Genomic DNA, 22,802 nt, shown 5'->3' with positions numbered 1-22,802 from the left:
AAACTAAGTTTGAAACATGGTCGGTGGCACACTAAATCTACATTTGGTTGGAATTGGAAACATTAGGCAATTAAAGTTCTACTTTGAAAAAAATAATCCAAGCTCACCAATTGGGCAAATCAGGGATGTTACCATCACCCGTCTTTTCTACAAAGTTTGGTACATGACAAAGGTTTATATGGAAGGTTTACACTTTGTGTTCTGTACAAAAGCGACTATGGCTTTTTAAGCTAGTGAAGATTGAGAAACTTCTTTTCGAAAATTAGATGCTCAATGCCGGTTGGCTGGTGTGCTAAGTCTGATCCACGTGTTACTTTTTCAAGGTTCTTGTTCAAATTTACTGGGGATGAAAGTGAGATAAATCTTAATGGTGATGCCACTGAAAGAGCTGAGTTCTCAGAGTGGAAATGGACTTCAACGGATGAAGTTATTGAAAAAGTAAGACTATTGAGGTCATAATTTTTTGGTAAACAACTCCCAACTTTCTTCTTTTGTATGATGAAAGGAATTTAAAGAGTTGAACCAAATCAGTGCTTGCTGAGTAGGTGTGTTGCATGGTGCTCTCATATTCTAGATCACTAAAGTCTGATATTTTTTGCTGATTTAATTGGAATCAGGCTGTGGAATTTAAAAAGCCTGTCTATGAGAAGGTGTTCAAGTCATTCGCCAACATTTTGGAATCAAGGAATGATTCAAGAGGTGTGTTACTTTAGTTGGAGGGAATCGGAGGCTGCAAAGGCAGCTCACTTCCACCAGCACGTAGGCCAGATTTCGATTATGGAACGTCTCTGCGATGACACTTCTGTTCATATTGATTCTTATTTTGTTTTGTGGTGGGGATACTTGTATATGTATGCACGCATGCACCAATTATTGTTCTACCAGCTTTGGTAAAGAAGGGTGATGCCAATTGGTGCTGTCCTTTGCCTCCAAAGAGGAATACATATTGGCATTGAAGTTGTATGTTGTCAAGGTTGTCAGAACAACGGAAGAGAATTAACCTCAAAGAAGAGGATAATGAAGATGAAAGGTTATATAAATAAATCAGCCTAGTGGTTTTTGAGGATAATTTGAAGTTTGTGTTAATTTCATGCAATAAATCATATATACTGGACTGTTTGAGAGTGATGGAAATAATTTTTTGGTATCTATGTTCCTAGCTTTTGGTATACCATAAGATCTCATGAGGCTGTGAAGGATAAATAGCTCTCAAAGCACTCAAATCACTGAAAGCATTTTGCCTTCTTTCAAAAATTAGAGAGCATGGTTTCAATGCGAAATTTATAAATATGATCTGTTCTCATCTTATATTGAGGTTCCTACTTTTGTATTATTGTTAAGCCAACAAAATGTCGAAAGAGCAACGAAACCTCGTGACCTTGGTGGAAGGTAGTCCTGCTCAATGGTTTGCCTTTATTCGAGGTGCGTGTTGCCTCGCTGCATCATCATCCTCAAGGGGACACCAGTCCGAAAAAACTGGCCCAACCATCTGTTGTCCCTCCATACGCGAACTCCCTCCCACTAGGACTCAGGGATGGCTAGGTCAATCTCTCATCCACTGCCCTGGCCCTCGCAGATGTGGTACGGCGCCAAGCCTCGCCTCTGCCTCCATGGGTAATCTGCTTCATTTGCCAAAAGACCCGGTTGGTCCACTGTCCCACTGTGCCCAACCAATGTGAGTCCGATGTACGAGCATATGCCCCTCCTGATCTCGGATCTTTGGGTGTCACACAAGGGACTGACGCTCAAACTCCTCTCTGCATATGGGTGGCGCACGAATGAGGCACCCTGCTAGTCTCTGCTAGACTTTGTGAAGGCTCCTCATCAAGGGGGAACCCTTCATCGTGAGGGGAGCCTTTGCAAAGATCCATCTGTGTGAAAGCTGCCACTGCCCCCCAGTGTGTGGGGTGTTCCTAAGAAGCCCTCGCTTGAAGCGCAGATTCTAGGGCTTTGTACGTGGGGTGAGGCCGCGAACAACCAACTTGCCTAGGAGGGCTCTGCTATGCATCTCTGGATCAATGATACCCAAGCCTCCCAGCGCCTGTGGCATGATCACCGTCTGCCAAGTGACCCGGGCTCTAGTATTTCTAGTGCCGTCCGAACCTGCCCAAAGAAAGTTCCGAACCAACCGTCGGAGCTGCCCAATGCACCCTTTGTGAAAACACCAGCAAGGAGATGATATACCAAGCCATGGCAAGAAGGACCTGGTTTGCCACTAAGACACGAGCTGCTAGGAAGAGTTTGACCGAGCTTCAGTAGAGAATCTTGTGCCGAACACTCTCAAGGACCGGGGCGATCTGTTGATTTGTTGTAATATCAATACCAACCAAGTATTCGAGGTATCTTGTTGTCTGGCCCCGTGGTATCTATCTGAAGCTTAAGTCACTTCCCTACTCATGAATCTCCTGTCTCCTCATAGCTTGTGAAGAAACCTATGGGCTTTGTCGACTTTGTCTAGTTGATCCGTGCACGTGAGGCCTCGCAGTAAATAGCCAGGGCTCCCTTGACACTCTCCAAACTCGTTGTGGTGTCCTCTACATCTAAGGCCATGTCATCTGCAAACTCAGAGTCTAGCAGCTCCTCTTGCTGCTTGATTGGGATCCTCAACCCTGTGAGGCCCGCCACTTGTGATCTCAAGTAATAGCCCAAAGCCTCTGCCATGAACAAGAAGAGGAACGGTGCGAGTGGGCAGCCCTGGTGGATTGAGCGAGAGAGAGGAAAGGCCTCGCCCGTGTGTCCTTCGATAAGCCTCTGACTAGAGCTCCTTGCATAAAGCGCACAAACTCCTCTGATCCATCTTTTTGAGAAACCCAATCTCCGCATAGTACCCTCCAGGAAGGGTCACTCCACCTTGTTGTAGGCCCTCTCAAAATCCAAGAGGACGGCTAGTGGCTGTGACTCCTCCGTGGACCAATCCGCTACCTCCCAAAATGTGAAAACCCAATCTCCGCATAGTACCCTCCAGGAAGGGTCACTCCACCTTGTTGTAGGCCCTCTCAAAATCCAAGAGGACGGCTAGTGGCTGTGACTCCTCCGTGGACCAATCCGCTACCTCCCAAAATGTGAAGATGTTGTCCAAGATACTGCGCTCCTGGGACGAACCCGGTCTGTGTGTTGCGGATGTTAGTAAGATGGGGCCATAATCGCAAGCTCAAGACCTTGGCGAGGATCTTGTATGCCGTATCAAGCAGAGTGATCGGTCTCCATTGCCGGATGTCTGATCTATCTCCCCCTTTCGGGATCAAATAAATCCACCCTCTGCTCAGGGATTGATGAAGGAAGCCCGTGTCAACTATCTCCTAGTAAGCTCGTCGGAAAGGGGTGGAGATAATCCCCCAGAAGCTTCGGAAGAAGGTCGGAGTCAAGCCATCCTCGCCAAGAAAATTCTGGGTTGGGAGAGCCTTGAGGGCTTCCCAGAGCTCCTCATCCTTGAAAAGCTCCTCCAGTCTGTTGCTTAAATCTTACGAGACTATTGTCGGAACGTGATTTCAAACTACCTCTCGGGCCACAAGACCAGTTGGGGTCATCCTCTCAGTATGAAAGAGCTACCTATAAAAACTTGTGGTCAAGTCTAAAATCTCTTGCGGGTCAGTGGGCATGATGCCTTGCGGATCGGAGTATCAGGTGCTACGGTTGACTACGAGCACGGTCGTGGAGCGCGTGCACATTCCAACTCACTATGGTCCATAGCTCACTAGGGCGGGGATGCAAAAAACAAGGCTCTCCTGTGAGTGGGTACCTGTTTCAGAAATACTGCCTTGTGTGATTTTGCTGGGGGTTTGGAGGGCGAGTAGTCTGTGTTAGTGTGTCGACGTACTAGGGTGGATATTGGCTCGATGCCACTCTTTCGTACCCACTTCACCATGGAGACTTCCACCCCGAACAGCTCCGCACACTTCTGGAGGGGCCAGTAGTAAGCCTGATCAACCCTTGCCTCAAGCGGCAATCTAATAACTCCTACTGCCAAACCACGCATTGACTCCTCTCGCGTGAAGCACAACTGAAAATTCACCTCCGCACCATGGGCGTGCCAAAGGTCTAGTCCATGTGGTTCCATTCACTCGTCCATCATACTTGAAATCTGATCTCTAATAATAGCATCGAACACCTTTGGGGACAATTTCTCCAACCCTGTGGAGGCGAACTGGAATCTTTAAACGGGGTGTGTCTGGGACCCTACTACGCTGATCAAAACCCCCTTTCAGGGTTGCAAGACCATAAGTGTTACCTCCAGTGGTAAAGGATAAGAGTCCGAAATCTCTAGATAATTCCAGGGTCCCAATCTCCAGAAGTCTTGTGGCAAGGGACGCCCAGGCTAGAGGTTGGGAGTTGTTGACCATGAGGATGAGCCCCGTCCCTCTGGCCCCCTCCCCTAATGGACCGGATGCTGCGATTAGGAAGCAAAACGGTACGTCGTCTTACCCTTGCCTGCTAGGGGTGTCGAGGCAAGGGAGGGGAGGGAGGTTGAAGAATCTGCTATGGAGGTGGAGAGGGGGGCGGCGGGGGGGGAGGAGGGAGGGAGGCGAAGGGTGGTAAGATCATAGCAGGAAAGGCGAGGGGGGGAGGTGGCAGCAGGAACCTAGGAGGGGGGGGGAGAGGAAGAGGGGGAGGGATCTGGAGGGGGAGGGGGAGGAGGGGAAATAGGGGCAACCACAGGCCCCCTTGTTGATCAGGCTTGCCAAGCCTTTGTATCCGCTCCTCCTCAGTCCTTGCTGGGCTAATGTCCACGGCTTTCGCCATCTCCTCATATGGAGCTCTTGGGGCTCACTATTGATGCACCTCCAACACGGGAGGATCATCTGGCTCGGAAGTGGCCCCTTCCACTGAAGGAGGTGGGTCTTCACGTAAGGGCTCCTACTGCTGCTCCTCCTTAGGTGCTTCACGGACAACCCTATCTCTCTCTCTCTCTCCCTCTCTCTGTGTGTTTGGCCCTCTGCCTGTGGCGCTTGCGGCCCTGTTTGCTTGGTTTCTTTTTCTTTTTAACCTGGGTCAAGTCCCCTTCTGAGGGGGTCACCTAGGGGGTCTGAGACTCCTATTGCTCCTGTCTAAGGGGGTGCTAGACTCTAGCCTACTAACTCCGCCTACTCTGCGGGGGCTGGGGGGGGGTAGGTGCTCGTCGGCCATGGCCACTTGGGCAACTCTGGCTAGGTGACCCATCTATCTACAACGAAGACACTGGATTGGTAACCCAGAAATCTCCACTCATTGGCGAAGTGTACCCCCTTTAAGGGTCTAGGAGAATCAACTCTATGAGGGACTCTGGGCTCTCAACCACTAGTTTGATCCTGGGGACCCTGTCAATGGGATGATTTTTTCATGCTAGTTTCATTGAGAAGTAAAACTTTTATATTGGCATCGAAAGTTTGTATGCCCTAATAAAAATAAATGTTTGAAACATTTACTCGGATTTGGAACTTTTATGTGAAAAATTTTGAAGTTTCGCCAGGATTTACATATTTTACTTCAAAATTCAAAATAAAATATACAAATTGGTGTTATATGCTATCAATATTGTGAAACTAAAAAAAATAGCGCAATAAACTTTCGCCAGTATTTTATATTAATATATAAATATACCTTTGATAAAAACATCCATGTCCGTCATCTGCTACCACTGCTACGGCCAAATCTGGAGGAGAGATGGGGTTTGTCTATTACATCAAGACCCAGAGTGAACCAATCCCTAAATTGCACCCAAGATATGTTGAGGAGCTAGGTATGGAAGGGTCCTCAAGGTGGCTACATAAAGACAATATGAGCATTCATCCATAGAGAGCTAGGATTTAGAGTCCTTCCATGAATCTACTTATGAGCTAAGCCAAGAGCGTGGCCATCAACTAGTTTAGTGAGCATCAAATCTAGAGGTAGGGCATGCTTCAGACTTGGTATGCGACAAAATTGGTGAGCCATGAGTAAGGTCAAACCATGGTCGATGTGTCCTAGAACAAAGGCGTGAAAAAAGACTTGCATGATCAAGGGAAGTAGTGCAGGAGCTGAGCCATGAGCATGGTTTCCTAGGATCTTACCAAGGGTCAAGCCTTGAATCATGACAGGATTTTGACTGAGAGTAGCATATGAGATGGGAGCCACGATATCTCAAGTCTAGGTGAGTGATAGAGAAAGGCACAATCGGAGCATGGAATGATATGTTGGGACAAGATGGGCATTTGATGGTGAAAGAAAGATCCCATCTAGAGTGAGATGGATTAACGTGGTAATAGTCATTCAATGTGCTCGGTTGATTACCACCTCATAGATAGATGTTGTCAGTGCACCAGTCATGTATGAGTCCGAACATTTCCAAGAAGGGTCTGCCTAGGATGGCTTCGCATCCAGGTTGCTAGGTAAAGTCCATGACTACAAATCTAACGGGGTACGTAAAGCCGAATACCTTAATGTTAATACCTGTGAGGGCTCCCAGGGGCTCAGTAAATTTTCCGTCGGCTACCTTCACTACCAGGTGGGTTTGCTCGAGGGAAGGTTTTCCCCACCTCCCCCAATAAAACTTGGTGCAGACACACACTCGCTCCCCCATCTAGGATGGCATCAACCTTCTGGTTCTGGTAGGCTATGGGGATAGCTGCATTAGTATCATCACCTTCGAAGTATTGGCCTAACTTATTGATGGGGACCTTAGGTCGGTTCTGGTTCTCCCCTTGCGGTTGGTTGACTTCAAAGGCTGGTAGGACCTTGGGGCAGGAATGGCGTGTTCATCTAGTTTGAGAGGTCTCGCTAGAGGTAGGATTCCCTCTTAGCAAGGATGCCATTGGCATCTTAACCTATGTGGAGAGGAAGGTCGCCAACCCAAAGCTATCACATGGTTCCTGAGAGGTCTCTCAAACTATTGATAACAAATCCTTGAGACCGTAGATGTCTCCTTCCTCTCATAGGTTCTGCAGCACCTGGTCCTCTTGGAACATTCGTTGCATCAAGTCTGGAGCCTTTGATTTACCGGAGCTCTATAGTTCCTCTTCTTCCACCCTCTATGGCACCCTAAGTGACTTTGCCCCTTTATGGGTGGTCATGTGGTTCAGGTGGATGGTATCCGACCCTCTGTTAGCCTTGAGCCTATGCTCGAATTTCTCCTGGCATTCCCGTACCAAGTTTTGAGCGTTTATTAAGTGTTGTTTGTCCTAGGCTGGGTCTAGATATGTTTCTTTATATGAAGATGGTGGAGGTAAGGCCTTGGGGGCCTTAGGCTCACACTGGTCTATTTACATTTGAGTACGAAGGCATACTCGGGTCATCCTGGGAGAGGGCTCGTCCGGAGGTAGAGGGGGCGGTGAGGGTGGTTGTCTCCTCATTTGGACCATCTTGGATGAGCACTTGGTTCGTTCCTTTGCCCACTCTAGTGACCTTCTTGGACCTGGTCTGTGGGGTAGAAGCATGATAAGGTGGACTTGATACCTGTGTCCCGGACAAGTTGCTACTAGATCCTCAATTTGGTCACTTATTTTATCATATCTATTCTAAATTTGGTGATTAATGGCTCATATGAAGGTGCTTCATCAGATCTTTCTATTGATAGTCATATCATTGTTTCATCATAAATGCTTGATGCTTCTTTTTTGCTTTTTTGTAGAGGTTGCTAGTGGTAGCTACCATTGCAAAATATGGTAGCTAGTGTACCACCTTATCATGCTTCTACACTGCAGGGGTTGGGGCACCTCAGGGTTTTGTGGCACGGGTGTTTTGTCCTTCCTTGCATGCTTCTTCATTCCTTGCCTATGGCCCTGGTCTGCATCCTCATGATGACCTTTAGGGGCATTGCCGCCACTTGAGCCTATTCAATACTTAGCAAATTGATGCACATGCTCTTGGGTAGGGTGATCGGAGTTGCTGGTCTCCTCAGGAGGTAGTCCTTAAATAAATGCTCCACTCCACACCCAGCACACAAGAGCGTGGGTCTTGTTGTGGGTGGAACCACTGGGGTAAGATCCCTATACGAGTGGTCCTTTAAAAAGTGTGGCCCTTGGCATTTAAAGCATGATATCGGAGGGTTCGTTGAGCCCTTATACGGGCATTCACTTGCTCTATGTGGACATTGGCAAGTATAGCATTAGATCAGGGACCTTCTTGCCCAAGTTCATGTCTCCTGCCCTTGCAACCATAGGAGTTGTGTGGAACACTGGGACATGTTGATCCTCATGTAGGAGGTAGTGACTTATAATGCTACTTCCCTCCTTGCAATGGAAATAGTCATGGTGTCCGTTATCCTGTCTCGAATCCTCCCAATCAGTGGGTAGTTCCTCCACCAACACTTGGTTGATTGGAGTTATATGAGGTGGGGGAGGTTGAGGACCTAGTATGAGTGGTAGTAAGGGAGTCTGTTGTGCCCTATATTGCCTTGAATTGGCTAGAGGGGCAACTTGTGCATTCATCGGGTTGGGTGGGGCCATCAAGGATAATGGGGGTCTCGCTTGATTAATCGGTTGGGGAAAGACCCTTGGGAATCGGAATTGGGAGGTGTTGTGGTTTCCCCATCTATAGCAGTGTGCATAGTAGAGTGCTTTCCTTGCCTTAAGGTAGGGGAACTCATTAGAGGGTCCATTGCATACCACATTGGCTCTCCTGGGAAACAAGTGGGGGTTTCTCAGTGTCTCCTTGAGGGTCCTTGACTTCCACTGCTGGCCCAACGGATTCAGTAGGTTAGAGGCCAACTCTCTTATATCCAAACCCTTAGGTTCATTGTTCCCCTTCTTGGTAGGCTCCGTACTGAAAGACCTTACTGATTGTGATACCTTGGATGGAGTCGTAGTTTGTCCTGGCCAAGCTTATCCATCATATTTTCACTTATGTGGATGGATAACTTGATGTAGAGTTCAAAGGAAGTGGGATTCATCACCATTAAGTGGTCATGCAGCTTTGGGTCTTCGAATCCGATGAGGAAGCATGACAGCAATCGTTCGTTGCTCATCCTCTCATGTGGCTCGCAAGCGAGAATGGAGGTGTTTGATGCTATCGATATAATCCCATAGGATTCCTTGTCATTCTGTTTCACCTCATATAATTGATCAATCAGGCTCCACTTGTGGCCACTGGGGGCAAACCCTACAATGAACGCTTTCCGTAATGCCTCCCAGTTGACTTTCTCTTTTGCATTGAGGGCCCTATACCATTGGCCTGCCTTGCCATCTAGACTGAGGCCAAAGGCATTAACCATTTCTAGATCTACGGGAGCACCAAAGGCTTTGCATATTTTCTCGAATCTCTCCACATGGGAGACCGGATCTCCTTCCTTAATAAATTTAGTTATCAACTTGGAAATGGCTATGGGTCGGACTCCTAGAGGGATTGGTGATCCCTGCTAGGAATACGGGTGCGGTAGCCCCCCTTCCTAGTGCGTTCACCAGGATCCACATCGCCTCATCCGATAGCACCATTTGGGAAGCTGGTGGAGGCATTGCCATTGTGGGCCTAATGGGACGTAGAGGTAGCCTCAAGCCTAGCCCTGGTGGCGGGAGCTGGTGGGTTGCTGGTACTGGTGTGGGGACTATGAAGCCTGCTCCCCTGTACATTGGGGCTGCAGCAACTGCAGGAGCAAACTGTCAGCCCTCCAGAGAAAGGGGGTCACTAGGCATCTGCATGGAGGTTCCTTGCATTGGACGGTAAGGTGGAGCTTGTGGTGCCACATAGTCGACGAATGTCGGGGACACCTGAAAGGTCAAAAGTTCATAAGAGTTTTCCCCTTGGGAGTCCCGTGTGTTTCTTGGGCCAGGGTTTCTCCCTGCGAAGCCCCTCATCCATGGGTCTTTGTCATCCATGCGTTCCAAGTCAAGGTGCCCTGTGAAGACTGTGGGTCCTGAGTCTAGAAAGGTGGCTTCAGTCCCTACCTGTGGCCCAGGGACTGGTTACTGCTGACCTCCTCTTTCAATGGACATACTGGCGAAAGGGTTTGCCATGTCTATTGAATCCATTCGGCCCAACTGTCCAAACATGTTGGATATCATGCCTCTTAACTTGGACGCTATGAAAGGAGCAGAAGAATTAGGTGGAGCTAAGTTGGTATAGGGGGTTTTGGAAGCTCTCGGGACTGCAGGTTCTTGCATTTCCCCGTCCAAGCTCTCCGTCTCGTTGGAACTAGAGAGGTCCTTTCGACGAGGCCCTAACACTAAGTGAGAGTTAGGAATGGAGCTCCCCGTTGGAGCCAATCCCAAAATAGGGCGAAAAGTGGGCTGAGTGTAGTTCAAAACACTGTCCTTGCGCTCGGGTTCCTTGGACAAAATTCATCCATACCTCAAGTGCATGTATAAAATCTTTGCAGAGATACACTCTGCCTCAAATGTAGTTCTATAATTTTTTACAACGGGGATGTTCCTAGAGCTATACCCACAGTCATAGGGTAAGCTGTAAGGTGACAGGCATAGGGATAGACCTATAGAAATGGGCATAGGGATAGACTGTTGACACATGTCCGCGGGTTGGGGTGGGGATAGTATGCCCATGGTCGTGGGGTTAGTGCTAAAGTAGCGGGTGACAGGATGATCAGGTCGGCAAGATGTGAATATGGTGACGGTCGTAGGGTTGACAATAAGGCAATGGATGTAGGGATAGACTTTAAACGACAGTCGGTAGTTTAGCTGCCTCGGAGGGATGTTAATATAGTGAGGATCATAGGGTTGACTGTAAGGTGAAAGGTCGTGGGCATAGGCTCAAGGCCACGGGTCAACACCTATCAGACTGGTAGGATAGCAGATTCTAACATGTATTAATTAAGGCAGTGGGTTAGACGGCGGACAGTTGTTAGGTCGTGGGGATAGGGACTAAGCTGCCGGGTCAACACATGTTTGACCATGGGGATAGCACTATGGCGATGGGTCGTGGGGATGGCGATGACCCGTGGGGATAGTATATGTCTGAGAACACGAATTTTTTTGACCTCTGTCTGGTGAATTTTGGTGATTTTTGAGCTTTTGTTCTAGCTTTGAGTGTTTGTGGGTGCTATACACAACCTAAACTACCTACACTAAGCAAAAAAGAGCAAAAACATCAACTTTTACTGCATGAATGAGAGATTTCTACATGTGGGACTGTCAACACTTGTAAACCACTCTGAATTTGAGCTTTCATCTTTATTTTTGGGTGTTTTTGTTGGATTTTTCTATCACACACACCTTAGCAATCCTCTAAACTACCTTCCTATTAATTAAAAACACTAACAAACATTAAAAACAAGCTTCACATGATAAAAAATGCTTTCCAAAAGAAAATGACAGTTTTCATCCTTTTTCCATCCAAACACACACTTATTCAATCATATCACTCCTACAACTCCACTATAAAAGCTCAAAGTTAAGCTTGAAACAATGAGCAATGAGAGAAGGCAAGTGCAATGCAAAAGCATACCTTGAACTCGTCGGCAGTGGCGCCATGTGAAGGGAATGGGGAATGGATCCCGTATAGTTTGAGCATTTAGCTTCCTACAATCTACACATAATTAAGGCTTTCCATTTTTTTTTGGGACCCCCACGATCAAGAAAATCTAATCACTCTTGTCAATTGCATAGATTAATCTCGCTCTTATCAATTGGTCAGACCCGACCTTTACCTATTTGGCATAGTCAGGGTTCATCTGTTGGCACACTGATTTGGAATCATATACTAAGGGTATGTTGTGTTGATAGATCATGAGAGGAATACCTCGTAAGTTAGTATAGCTTCATGCAAGGACATCTTTAAATCTTGTGAATAGAGGCTTTATCTTCTTGAGTTGATCTATCATCACATTGTGACTTACCCTTATAGTTCAAGGCCCTTATTTTCTACCCAAGTTTGTCTCTTATGTTGGGGGAAGACCATACTTTCTCTGTTGAGTCAATTGATTATCACCTTGGGTAATTGGGCTATGCTATTTTTCTCTCTCGCATTACATATTTGGAATAGTTCTTGGGGTAGCTCGGTATTTGTGCTCTTCTAATTTCTGTTTTTCTTCCTTTGTTTGAATTTCATTGCCATTTGGAAGATGTCAATCTCACCCATTGGTAGGATTTTCATCTCCTTGATCCTTGTTCCACATTTTATTGGAATTTATCTTCTATGTGTTGGGCTTGCAGTCTATAGCTCCTCAAAATCGTACTAGGGTTTATTGGTATCATAATGTCTATCTCCTCATTTTTTATTTTCATCCATTCTAATCTCCAATTGTTGAGTACTTTTCCACTTTGATCCAAGGGCTTTCCAAAATTAATGGATGGGTGTACTCCTCCATGGCTACGATGATTAACCTCATTATGTAGTGGACAGTTCCCATATTGTAATTACTACATCTGAAATCATTTCTCAAGGATCGATTTGCCTTTGTTCTACCATTCCTACTCAAAAGGGAGAGGGATGTATATTTTTATGCTTTACCTTTTGACCAAGCTTTTTGAGATAAGGTTTCCTCTTGATCCCCCATCAAGAATGATCCCTTGTATCTTTTGCTTCTTCATTTTGACCACCATGATTATAGGTATTGCCTCATCTACCACCAGAGTGTCAATCATCAAAATGGTAAGCAATGCGTAAATCATAGGTATGACCTGTTTTGGGCCTTGGTGCAAATTGTCTTGCAAAAAGTTCATGGCAATATGGGGCCAGTTGTAATAGTTACTCTATTATTTAGTTGAAATTTAGATCTTTGAATGTTTCCCAAGACTTTTTGCTTCTTTTCGCAATTCCTTGCCTTGACTTGGCTTTGGGTTATGTGCAATGCTTGATGCCACATCTGCTTCTACTTTATGTTTTTCCTAATGTTGTGGGGTCCTTTCCTTTAAGTTCCCTCACTATTTTGGTTGCTCATCAATTTAGTCCTTCAATTAAGATATCCTTACCTTTTGGTTGCACCTTTTTTGTGTTTGTTACTAGTTGCTTGGATTGTTCACGACAGGAGGTCCATTGACTCAAGTATCTCTTTTAGAATTGCTCATGATTCCACATTTTGGTCTGGTTTCCTTATTTTGATTCTTTTTGGAGAAATTTGGCATGTTCTTGCTGTAGCTTACACTTTGTCTTTAGATGCCTCTCCTACATAGATGATGTTGCTCTCAATTTCCTAAGCCTCTTGGTCCAAAACCTCTTTTTGTTCCTCAACCCTAACATGGTGGTCTATCATCTCTTGGATTTGCTCCTTTTGTGAACTAATTGGTATAGGGTACTATTTGTTACTATACTGGCATTGTGAGCTTTCATGTCCTTGTGTGACTTGATTGATGTCGGTTCATCGCTTATTATTGAGTTGTTACTATACTAGCATTTTGAGTTGTCATGGATGTGCTTGACACAATCTTTGAAATATTTGGTGTGGTACTTTGGCATAAGCTAGATGTACTATTTGGTGCTAGCTCCTTAACTCTAAATTGACTTTGAAGATTAAGTTCTTTGAGCCTAAGATGGATGGAGACTCTATTGTAGCTCATGTGAACACTATGAGGAGTCTTATGATGTAGTTGGCCTTAGTCAATTCTTCAGTTTACTGAAGAATCATGATGCAATGGCTGTGTTCTTGGAGAGTATGCCTCATGATTTTGACTGACATTGTTGTGACTACTTTGAAGAATCTTCCTTAGCCAACATTAGAGAGCATCATCAGTGCTCTACAAGAAGAAGAGAGAAAGAAGAAATCAAGAAAGGTAGAAGATCAAACTCAAGCACTTATAGTCAAGTTCTCATAAAAGGGCAAGTACAAAGCATGCAAGTATTGTGGAAAGACCAATCATGTTGAAAAAGATTGCTATAGGATCAATCCATGCACTTATTGTAGCAAATACAATCACAGTGAGAAGTTTTGCAAAGAGAAGAACAAAGTCAAGGCAAATATTGTTGAAGAAAGAACTACATCAGCAAATAAAGTAACAATTTTGTGGTGGCGTCAGCAAATGAAGAAACAAATTTTGAGGAAGATGAAGTTTGGACCTTCTAAAATCCAACATCTTTGAACTTTTTCATCACTTGGTCATGTAGTCCATTTCGAGGTTCTCTGCCTAGAGTAGTACTCCAAAAAGAATGTTATGGTTATGTGTTTTAGTCCTTATAGTCTTTGTAAATCACCTTTGGTTACCATATGATGTAGGCCATGTGATATGTCTTTGACTCCATGGTACCTCTTGCAGACATGAGAAACTAGGTCCCTAAGACTAATCCTTGTACATGCAAGAGAGATAACCATTTGGGGGGGTCTATCCCATTTTTGTAAACCGTGACCCTTTGTCACCCTTGCTACCATGAGATCCTAGCCATATATTTATCCTTTACCACCATGAGATGGCATGTGAAACTATGTGACTAGATGTAGCCTTAACATAGCATGAGGCAAACCCTTGAGGGTGTGTATGTTGGGATATTGTGATCAAAGGCTTGCTCTAGTAGTATTCGCATGTGTGTGTGTGTGTAATGAAGCACACTTAGTGTTATGGACCATGACACAGGTGGTCATGTAGTATAAGGCCCCACTTGAGGAGTTGCCTATGATGTAGGAGTCCCTATGATGGAGGAGTTGTCTCCTTTGATGTAGGAGAGGTGCCTATGATCTAGGTCACCCTCTCTCTCATTCGATAAAAGTGAGGCTTCCCTCTCAATCAATAGAACATACACTCTTTTTGCTCATTTGTGTTCTCGCTCCCTCTTGTCATGATGCATCTATTCTCTCCCACTCTCCAACAATGTCAAAGGAAATCTTGGCATGACAAGCATATTGTATCCAAGCATCTTATAAAAGGCATGCGTGTCTTGTAGTATAATGCCAAGCATGATTCTATCAAAACCAGTTCCAAGCTCGAATGAAACAAACTGTATAAGCTTATTGACGTATTTGACAATGGGACAATTTAATTGGCTAACCTTGAAGGCAACTTATCCCATATATCTCCAATGGTAGCCAAATAAAGCTGTTACATTGGTTTTTATACCTCAGTCTTCCATGCAACAAGGTTAGACCGTTGAACACCCAACAAGGCATGGAGGCCTTAATGGTGAACTAATTATGATGTATTATGGGATCAACATGGGGTTCATGAACCTCAACATTGCAGTTATATTTGATTTAATTATAGTGCTAATCTCAATACGACCTATTGCAACATGCAAGCTAAAGAGAGCACTTTGGATGCATGGACCTCTACACTTTGCATTTGCCTTTTACATTTGTTCACTAGCATCCTTCTTTCTAGCTTCGTTTTAGCCTCCTTATTTTCTCTTTCGATCTATAAGATTGAACGACGAGCTTATTTGAATAGTATCCGGATTCGCCTCATCCAATTGTAGCAACCTTGCTTGAATATTTTGGTGCACAACTCCGGCTATTTGAGATGTTTCTCAAGATCATAGCAACTAAGAACACCAGTCTATGGCAACATTTCTTATATGCAACACAGTTGCTACAAGTATAAGTTTGCACACTTGTCTCACTACCCCAAGGATGGTCCAAGTGATAGAGCATGCAACAACGAGGAATGGCACACTCATCATGGTGAGTTAATCATTTTCTCGAGCATATTGCAACTCCACCTCTGACTAATCTGCCACCTGCAAAACCTCAGTATCCTTTATCCAGATGTAAAAGAAAGAGACCGATGTTGATACCCAGGTGCTCGAGAATCTTCTACTTTTGAAGCCTTGGCTTGTATATGCTAGTTCCTAAGTGTTCAACATTTGTGCAAACATGAATGAAGAAGAGATGAGGCAAAATGTCAACCCCTAGTCAACCGAGACTCAATCAGCACCCTAATTACTCCAACAAGAACCCAAGTGGCAAGCACCACCAAGTAGCAGAATTTTGGATGGCAAGGACTATCACCAGCAGGATGCAATTAGGAGGGAGCTAGGAGGTCCAATAGAAGTAGCAGTCTAGAGAGGTTCCTAGGTAGGATTAAGGAAGGCGGATAATAGAAGTGCCTAATAAAAAGGAACTAGTGAGCTATAAGAAATATTGGTTGCAACAAAGCGAGGACCTCCTTACTTTGAGTGGTCCTATTGTCAGAGTGAGAGCTTCCGTCTCGAGCTGAGGTGTGAGGGTGTCTATGCAACCCCCAAAATGTTTGCATTGGCTGAGGTCATCTTCTTTTAATACAAGTGATTGGCATATTTGTTTATTTTCTTGCAAATCTTGTATTGGATTTTTGTACACTCTTTCACCCCATCTTCAAATAGTTTCACCCGCACAACCCAAACCTATCAATTAGATCAATACAATTTTGCATCCAAGCGCTGGGTAGGAACGCTTTCCAAGCAATCACTAGAGTGCAAGAGAGTGGCATCTTTCTACAAAGCACCGTGCACCCATAGGATACCAAGCACTAAGTTAATTGCCCTTGAGGGGTGAGTAGAACCAAGAGTCAACACAATACCTTGGTTATGTTGGTGGCTGGTGTCTTTTCTTCATTAACAAATTCTTAGCTTTGCCAACTTCGTTGGATTCTTGAGGCAATCATGTGACTCTAAGCCTACAGTTGGTGCCTCTTTGTCATTGCCTTTGGTCTATCTAATTGATAGGGTCTTTATCCATCCCTCTTTACTTCTTTGATCTTGAAAACCCTTTTGTTTTTGTTGAACTAGCATTTTTAATTGTGTGGCTTGAATGATTGTATATGTCACAATATTGTCTTGACCTTCATTTAGTGATAGTGTGCCCATCAACTTTGAGTTTGTGCACTTTTTTGAAATCTCCTTTTCTTTCCCCCTCTTTCAAAACCTCCTACTGATTTCTTCTTGACAAGTAGCTCTTTTTTTCCTTCTTTGCTCTCACTATCAATGCAGGCCACCTTTTTCTTCCATCTAGGCTTGGTAATTTTCAAAATGTACAAAATTGTTTCTAGGAATGAGTTCTTCTTGACAAGTAGCTCTTTTTTTCCTTCTTTGCTCTCACTATCAATGCAGGCCACCTTTTCCTTCCATCTAGGCTTGGTAATTTTCAAAATGTACAAAATTGTTTCTAGGAAAGATTACAAGTATAAAACTAATAGGTTTCTCTCATTAGTTCTCTTGACATCACAAACCATCCATGTAGAAACTTCGAGATTGTGTTTTATTACTGACACTTTGCTATAATAAGCCCAAGAAGTAGTGCTAAAGATGATGAAGATCAATAGCCCACACATGCACACAATTTTCCCATTAGGTAAGCTTTTTCTTTGAATTTGGGGAGTTGGTCTATTCTAAAGAACTTGTGATGTCATTAAAAGGTCCATAGCTAATTCATAAGTATCCCATCAAAGACTACCTCCATTCTACCTCCAAAAAGGCCTCAACCTCAATACTATTCCTAGTGCATCATTTTCACATCCATTTTAAATCTCAAAAAATGTTTAGGGGTGGGGTGAGCAAATGTGCACTTTGTAAATGTTCAAAAAAATTATTGAAATATCAAGCAGTTCTCCTAAACAACGAAGATGCCTCAATAAGATATGGTGAACTCTCTCTCTCTCTCTCTCTCTGTCTCCCTGTCTCTCTCTCTCATGCACACACACACACACGCACACACATATGCACGCGCGTGGGCACACATTATAAACATAGATCTCTCAAAATATCAAGAATCCCCCTACAAGTAATTCTTGGTAGCTTTCTCTCTTAAACATACAAATTATGGTTCTTCCTATAATAAGGTAGTCATTGTGACCTCTTAGATTAACTTAAGCTCAACTCAAGCCTCCACTATTGTCTACTCCTAGGAAGTTATTCATGCTAGCTTTGTGTGTGTCCCCACAAACACACATTTCATTTCGTGCTCACAACGCTTTTTGGTGTCCCTATGGGAGTCTTTCAGTCAAGCCTGCTTCTCATGCTAGCGCGTCCCACCCCAACAACAACCCCACCAAGGCAATGTTCTTCGGTGGAATTTCAACACCTCTATTATCATCTTGTCTCGAGCTACCTTTCCATCCAAAAACATGCCCGCTCCAAGTGCAAGACGTGGACTTCCACAAAGACTGACCTTTTTTACATTTACCACTAAAGACGACTTTTACATTTGTTGGTGTCATGATGCCACGCACCCAATCTATGCGGTCTCGGCTCTTGTCCATCAACCATTTGTCTATTCCCTGAAAGCGTGAGTTTCGCCCTCACACAGGACAAAGAAGGCTTCTTCCCATTGTCTTTACCTTCCCATCAACGCCAACCATCCTGATATTAGCCGTTACTTCATTCAATCATCCGCATTTAACACTACGTCGAACGGCCTTTCTTTCTACCCATGCTTCACAAAACAATCTCACATGCCTGGCTACAGACATGACATATCGCATAGATGAGAGCCTCTTAGCCTACATCGTATACGGAAATGTAAAGTTAATTCACGCTACTGTAATTAGCAACCTTCAGGTTAAGAAATTGCGCTTCGAAACAATAGATCATCGTCAGATCGTCGTACAAAATGAGCAAGAGCGTCAGGTGATTGAAACAACCATGCTTTAATTACGAATCAAATATTCGGTCGTTTTACGTAACCTAGCTGCAATGCTTCTGTGAAGCAAGTTCAGTATGCTATCTGCCTCGGGCAAACTGAACTTGGTCTCTTTTGCGATGGCACCGCTTTCTCTTCAAAATTGTATGATACAATGAATGGTAGCTCCCGTTCTGTGCTAACTTGGAGCTGCAAGCTCCATAAGTTTAGCTGCTCAATGGATGTTGGACTGTGCCATACTGCTGAAGAGCAGTAACGTACTAGCATGCGAGATCAGAATACGGAGTTGAGAAGTAAGACTCCATTATATCCTCAGCTATCAGTCGGGCATCGTTGGTCGCTCCAAGCAAACCCTTTCCGGATAAGCCAGCGACATACAGTCCCCTTTGACCCTTCCAATTTTGTGATGGAGACCTCGGCAAACCTTGGTCGTTGAAGAAACCGCACTCGTCCTGCATGAAGAACAATGACTAGAGTTCAGATGAGACGACGTGAAGAGAGAAGATGTCAAGGCACAATTAAACGTTCAGTAGCCACTTACTTCTAGCCAACTGGGCACAACACTCTTGTAGCCGGTAGCAAGTATGACTGCGTCATAGCTCTCAGTCGTCCCGTCTACGAAGCGAGCCCCCGATGCTGTTAAGCATTCCACTCCCGGCTTCACCTGGTATGTAAAGCCAAGAAGCTCAAGGACTTCCTACTAAATAGTACGGAGCACGAGGCTGCGGCAAGCTCCCGTTGTAAAGATCAGGAAACGAAGGACCTCAGTTTCTATAACAAATCCAGCTTTAAAAGACGATAATGGGAATAGACTAACCTTTATGTGGCCACTCTGAATCCTTGATAACGTGCCAACATCAAGGATGGGGGTCTTTCTCATTTTATTTTTCAACTCTAGAGGGCCAACTTTTGGCCTTCGTAAGCCATACACAGACGTACCCCCGAGTTTGAACTGGCTGTAAGTTACAAGCAAATAGTCTACGAACCAGATGGGGAATATTTTAGTAAGGCTCATGGCAACTGAGAAGGTAGACATCCCAAGAATCCGTCTGGGCAGAACGTGTAGCTGCACAAAGAGGAGGTGAATAAGTGAGCAAAAGATTATACACGACAAAACATCTACAGTGACAAAGTACGAGTTTATTCATATGTGTTCAAAGAGAGAATAAAGAGGAGAAAGTTCCTTGCTGATGTGCAAGGCATCGGATTGGTGAGAGACCACTGGGCGATATTTATCAGATCGTGGGAGGTCTACGTGTAAACACGCTTGGAACGAATTCTATGATGATACTCAAGAACATTCGTGCACCAAAAGCGATAAGAGCAGCGACAGCCGCATGATACGATACCAACGCTATAGCATGTACACTCTACAGTAATCTAAACAGCTTGACTTCAGTCCCACATAAAGTTGGCTTCCTGTGCGAGAGAGCGAGAGAGAGAGCGCGCGAGCGATCGACTACTTACGGGGCTTCTCACTGCAATAGAGGTTTTTGCCCCACTGTTACAGAGATCTAAGGCAATCTCCATCCCAGCGTTCCCAGAGCCAACCACTAGAACTCTCTTATTGACATATTCTTCACCATTTTTATACTGGCTGGAATGGAAGCTCGTCCCTCTAAAGTCAGATGTCCCAGGAAGCTGTGGAACTACTGCTTCAGCATTCTCACCAGTTGCAACAACCAGCCATTTGGCTACATATCTAGTGCACGCCTCTGGATCGTCGTTGTTAGCTGAGCTAGTCGTGCTTACACACCATGCCTGCTGTTCCTTGTCATATTCTGCATGTTGCACCGTTACGTTGAAGCGGGGTTTGATATGGAACTTCTCGGCGTAGGCCTCCAAGTAGTCTAGAAATTGTTTCCGACTGAGGAAAGTGGGGTAGGACTCTGGAAACCGTAGTCGAGGTAGCTCACAGTGCTGCTTCGCTATGTGCAAGTGAAGACGATCATAGGTTTGCTTCTGCCATAAGTGAGCTATGCAATTCGACCTCTCGAGGAGAACATAGGGGATATTACATTCCTGGAGGCAAGCTGCGGTCGCCATTCCTGAAGGTCCTGCACCTACGATTAATGCTCCATTCACACGTTCAACCTCCTTTTTTCCCACTTCAGGAGAGGCGGTGCGAGGATCCATGGAGACCCGCAAAGATTAGGCAGAGTCGGTTGGCATGAAGGGACGATAACTGACGAGGATAAGGCGGTACGGAAGGTAGGGAGGAAGGGGGGCAAGGCTCAAAAGGCGTGAAGAGGGGTTGTCGGAGGCGGTGAGGGGAGCCTCATTGGCGTGAAGGCAAGGGCAAGGAAGGAGACGTGGCGTGATAAGAAGGGGTGAGTGGGAGGGGGGGGATGAATGAGGACTCAAAGGTGGATGAAAGAGGAAGACTGAGAGATGGAGGGGGAGCAAGAGGTGGAAGCTATGAGGGGAAAGAAGGCTCTATGAGGGGAAAAAAGGCTAGGAAGCTAGGAAGGAGCTGGGGACTGGAAGGAGAGCTTGGAAGTTGAGGGGAGGTGTGGGGGGAGGGAGGGAAGGGGAAGGAGAAGAAGAAGGTGGAGATGGCGGACAGGTAAGGTGGGTATACCGAAGAGAACGTTGTGTCGAGAGGCAAAGGGTGGTGGAGGAGTGGCTGGAAGGGGAATAAAGAGTGGGAGGGACGAACGCTTTAAGAAGATGAGGCGGCGTAGCTTTGCCAATTTGGCGTCGCCGCCAGTTTTGGCCGCCCTTTGTTTCGCCATCCGGCGCCGCCTCCTAACGAGATACGTTTCCTTGGTATTTAGTAGACACCAATGATGAGGCCATTTATAAGCCCATCATTAGCCGTTTTGGCTCAGCCTGCCACCATGTCACTTAAATTGTAAGCACGCGTGGCATGCCACTTAAATTGTAAGCACGCGCCTTTACCTTCGCGGCCCCGCCCCCCCCCCCCTCTTTCCTTAATTTCACACGCTTTTCACACGCACCAAACTCGTCCCTAATAAGTAGAACGGGCCTGAAAAGCTACCCCCTTTAGCAAGGTGAACTTTTTTATGTGGAGAATAGTGGGTGGCCACTTCCGCGTTGGCAACCATGTCCCTTGGCTAGAGGTGGATGATAGATGTAAGATCTGTAGATCCTTTGCTGAAACCATTACACACCTATTTTGGGGGTGCCCGTGGGTGAGGAATGTGTGGAGCATTGTTCGAACACTCTGTGCTGGGTTTGGAGTTCATATCCAAGGGAGCTGCTATGTTTGGCACGGATCTAGGAGCGGATAGAACTGAACAATGGAACATTATCATATACGCGATACTACATAGGATTTGGGTAGCCAGATATGAGGCTTCGGTTAGTAGGAATGCTGGTTTTTCTTTGTCCAGTAAGCAAGCTATTATGGATGCTACTATCCAGGTTAGCGGCCAGTTGGTCGGATGAAGTTGCCAGAGCTCGTTTGCAGAGCGTTTTGTATGAAACTTCGTTTGGTGGTGTTTGAGTAATATTTGAGTAGACCTCTTCAATAAAAAAGTTTGAGACCCTTTCTAGTGTCCACATTGCCCTAGTCCCTCTCAAGCCTCTCTCATACCGCGGCTTGGTGCCACAATGAGAAAGATTATTGGATCTGCCAAACATAGTGGGTGCACAAATTTGGGTAGCCAGGACTCCCGGCCTAGCGCATGGGTAGGGGCTTTACATTGTTGCATTGCGGTTGGTTGGGCTTGAACCCACAACACCTTGCCATGGACATTGTAACCTTTAAAATGATGTGTAATAATCCTCGCTCGCCAGAAGGGAAAAAAGAGAGACTTGGGCAGGCGAGGGCTTGGTCTGTAAAGTCCCTGACACACTCTCAAGAGCATTCCTATTTCACATGCGATGCCACTCTCGGCACACCCACGAAGGCAGATGGCTGTGCAGTGCATTTAGGCTGCACTGGCACTAAGAGATGTGCACTGTTCTCGATGAATGTAGTAGCTCGAGAGTCATACAAAAATCCATGGATTCATTTGGGCACCAAGATGCACTAAGGGCCACCACCACCCTCCATTCTCACGTGTGAATCAAAAACAACTACTATACACTCGCATTGTGCTGCCCCCCCCTCTCTCTCTGGTATCGTGTTGTGATCTTCTAAACACGTGTGTGTGTGTGTGTGTGTGTGTTCTATCCTCAAATCAATTTTGCATCTACTTTATTGCCTACTTGGCATTGTTTTTACTAAAGAGTAGACTCTCTCTCTCTCTCTCTCTCTCTCTCTCTCTCTCTCTCTCTCTCTCTCTCTCTCTCTCATATATTATTCCCCTAGGTAGTGCCTGAATCTCCGACCTATATCAAGGCTTACTCGACCCAAGAGAAATTATGGTTGTTTTGATCTTCGCCTTCTACCGAACTGGAAATCACCATCTAGCAACCTATGAGTCGCTATCACAAAAAGATCATCTTTCATTTC

General features: G+C 45.3%; 2 protein-coding genes across 6 annotated transcripts in view; one reads left to right on the top strand and one right to left on the bottom strand.

The window, feature by feature from the left end:
* LOC147881770 (nudix hydrolase 26, chloroplastic-like) overlaps nucleotides 1-1,104 on the top strand; it is a 97,424-nt gene extending 96,320 nt beyond the window's left edge. The window contains exons 4-5 of one of the 4 annotated variants that reach the window (XM_087401438.1): nucleotides 324-438; nucleotides 618-1,104. In XM_087401438.1, the coding sequence (XP_087257564.1) occupies nucleotides 324-438; nucleotides 618-713 (211 nt within the window). In that variant the 3' untranslated portion in view covers nucleotides 714-1,104. Of the gene's footprint in view, nucleotides 1-323; nucleotides 439-617 lie in introns of those variants that run through there. The other 3 variants (XM_087401439.1, XM_087401437.1, XR_015543933.1) reach the window with 3 other exon arrangements.
* A 17,309-nt stretch (nucleotides 1,105-18,413) lies between these two features.
* Nucleotides 18,414-20,949, bottom strand: LOC147881769 (putative indole-3-pyruvate monooxygenase YUCCA5). 2 transcript variants are annotated; one of them, XM_087401835.1, is made up of 4 exons: nucleotides 19,847-20,949; nucleotides 19,197-19,445; nucleotides 18,921-19,043; nucleotides 18,414-18,831 (listed from the first exon to the last, which is right to left on the bottom strand). In XM_087401835.1, exons 1-4 carry the CDS (start codon nucleotides 20,513-20,515, stop codon nucleotides 18,640-18,642), a joined length of 1,233 nt encoding a protein of 410 aa, XP_087257961.1. In that variant the 5' UTR covers nucleotides 20,516-20,949; the 3' UTR covers nucleotides 18,414-18,639. The 2 variants fall into 2 exon arrangements, with proteins under 2 accessions (XP_087257961.1, XP_087257962.1); XM_087401836.1 differs by having other exon boundaries at nucleotides 18,691-18,831; nucleotides 18,921-18,994.
* Between the last annotated feature and the right edge of the window lie 1,853 nt (nucleotides 20,950-22,802).

Source organism: Dipteris shenzhenensis, chromosome 30 (genome assembly GCF_047967505.1).
Source record: "Dipteris shenzhenensis isolate YYH24624 ecotype China chromosome 30, Dip_SZ_1.0, whole genome shotgun sequence".
Lineage (NCBI taxonomy): Eukaryota > Viridiplantae > Streptophyta > Polypodiopsida > Gleicheniales > Dipteridaceae > Dipteris > Dipteris shenzhenensis.
This window is presented reverse-complemented; position numbering and strand designations above follow the sequence as displayed.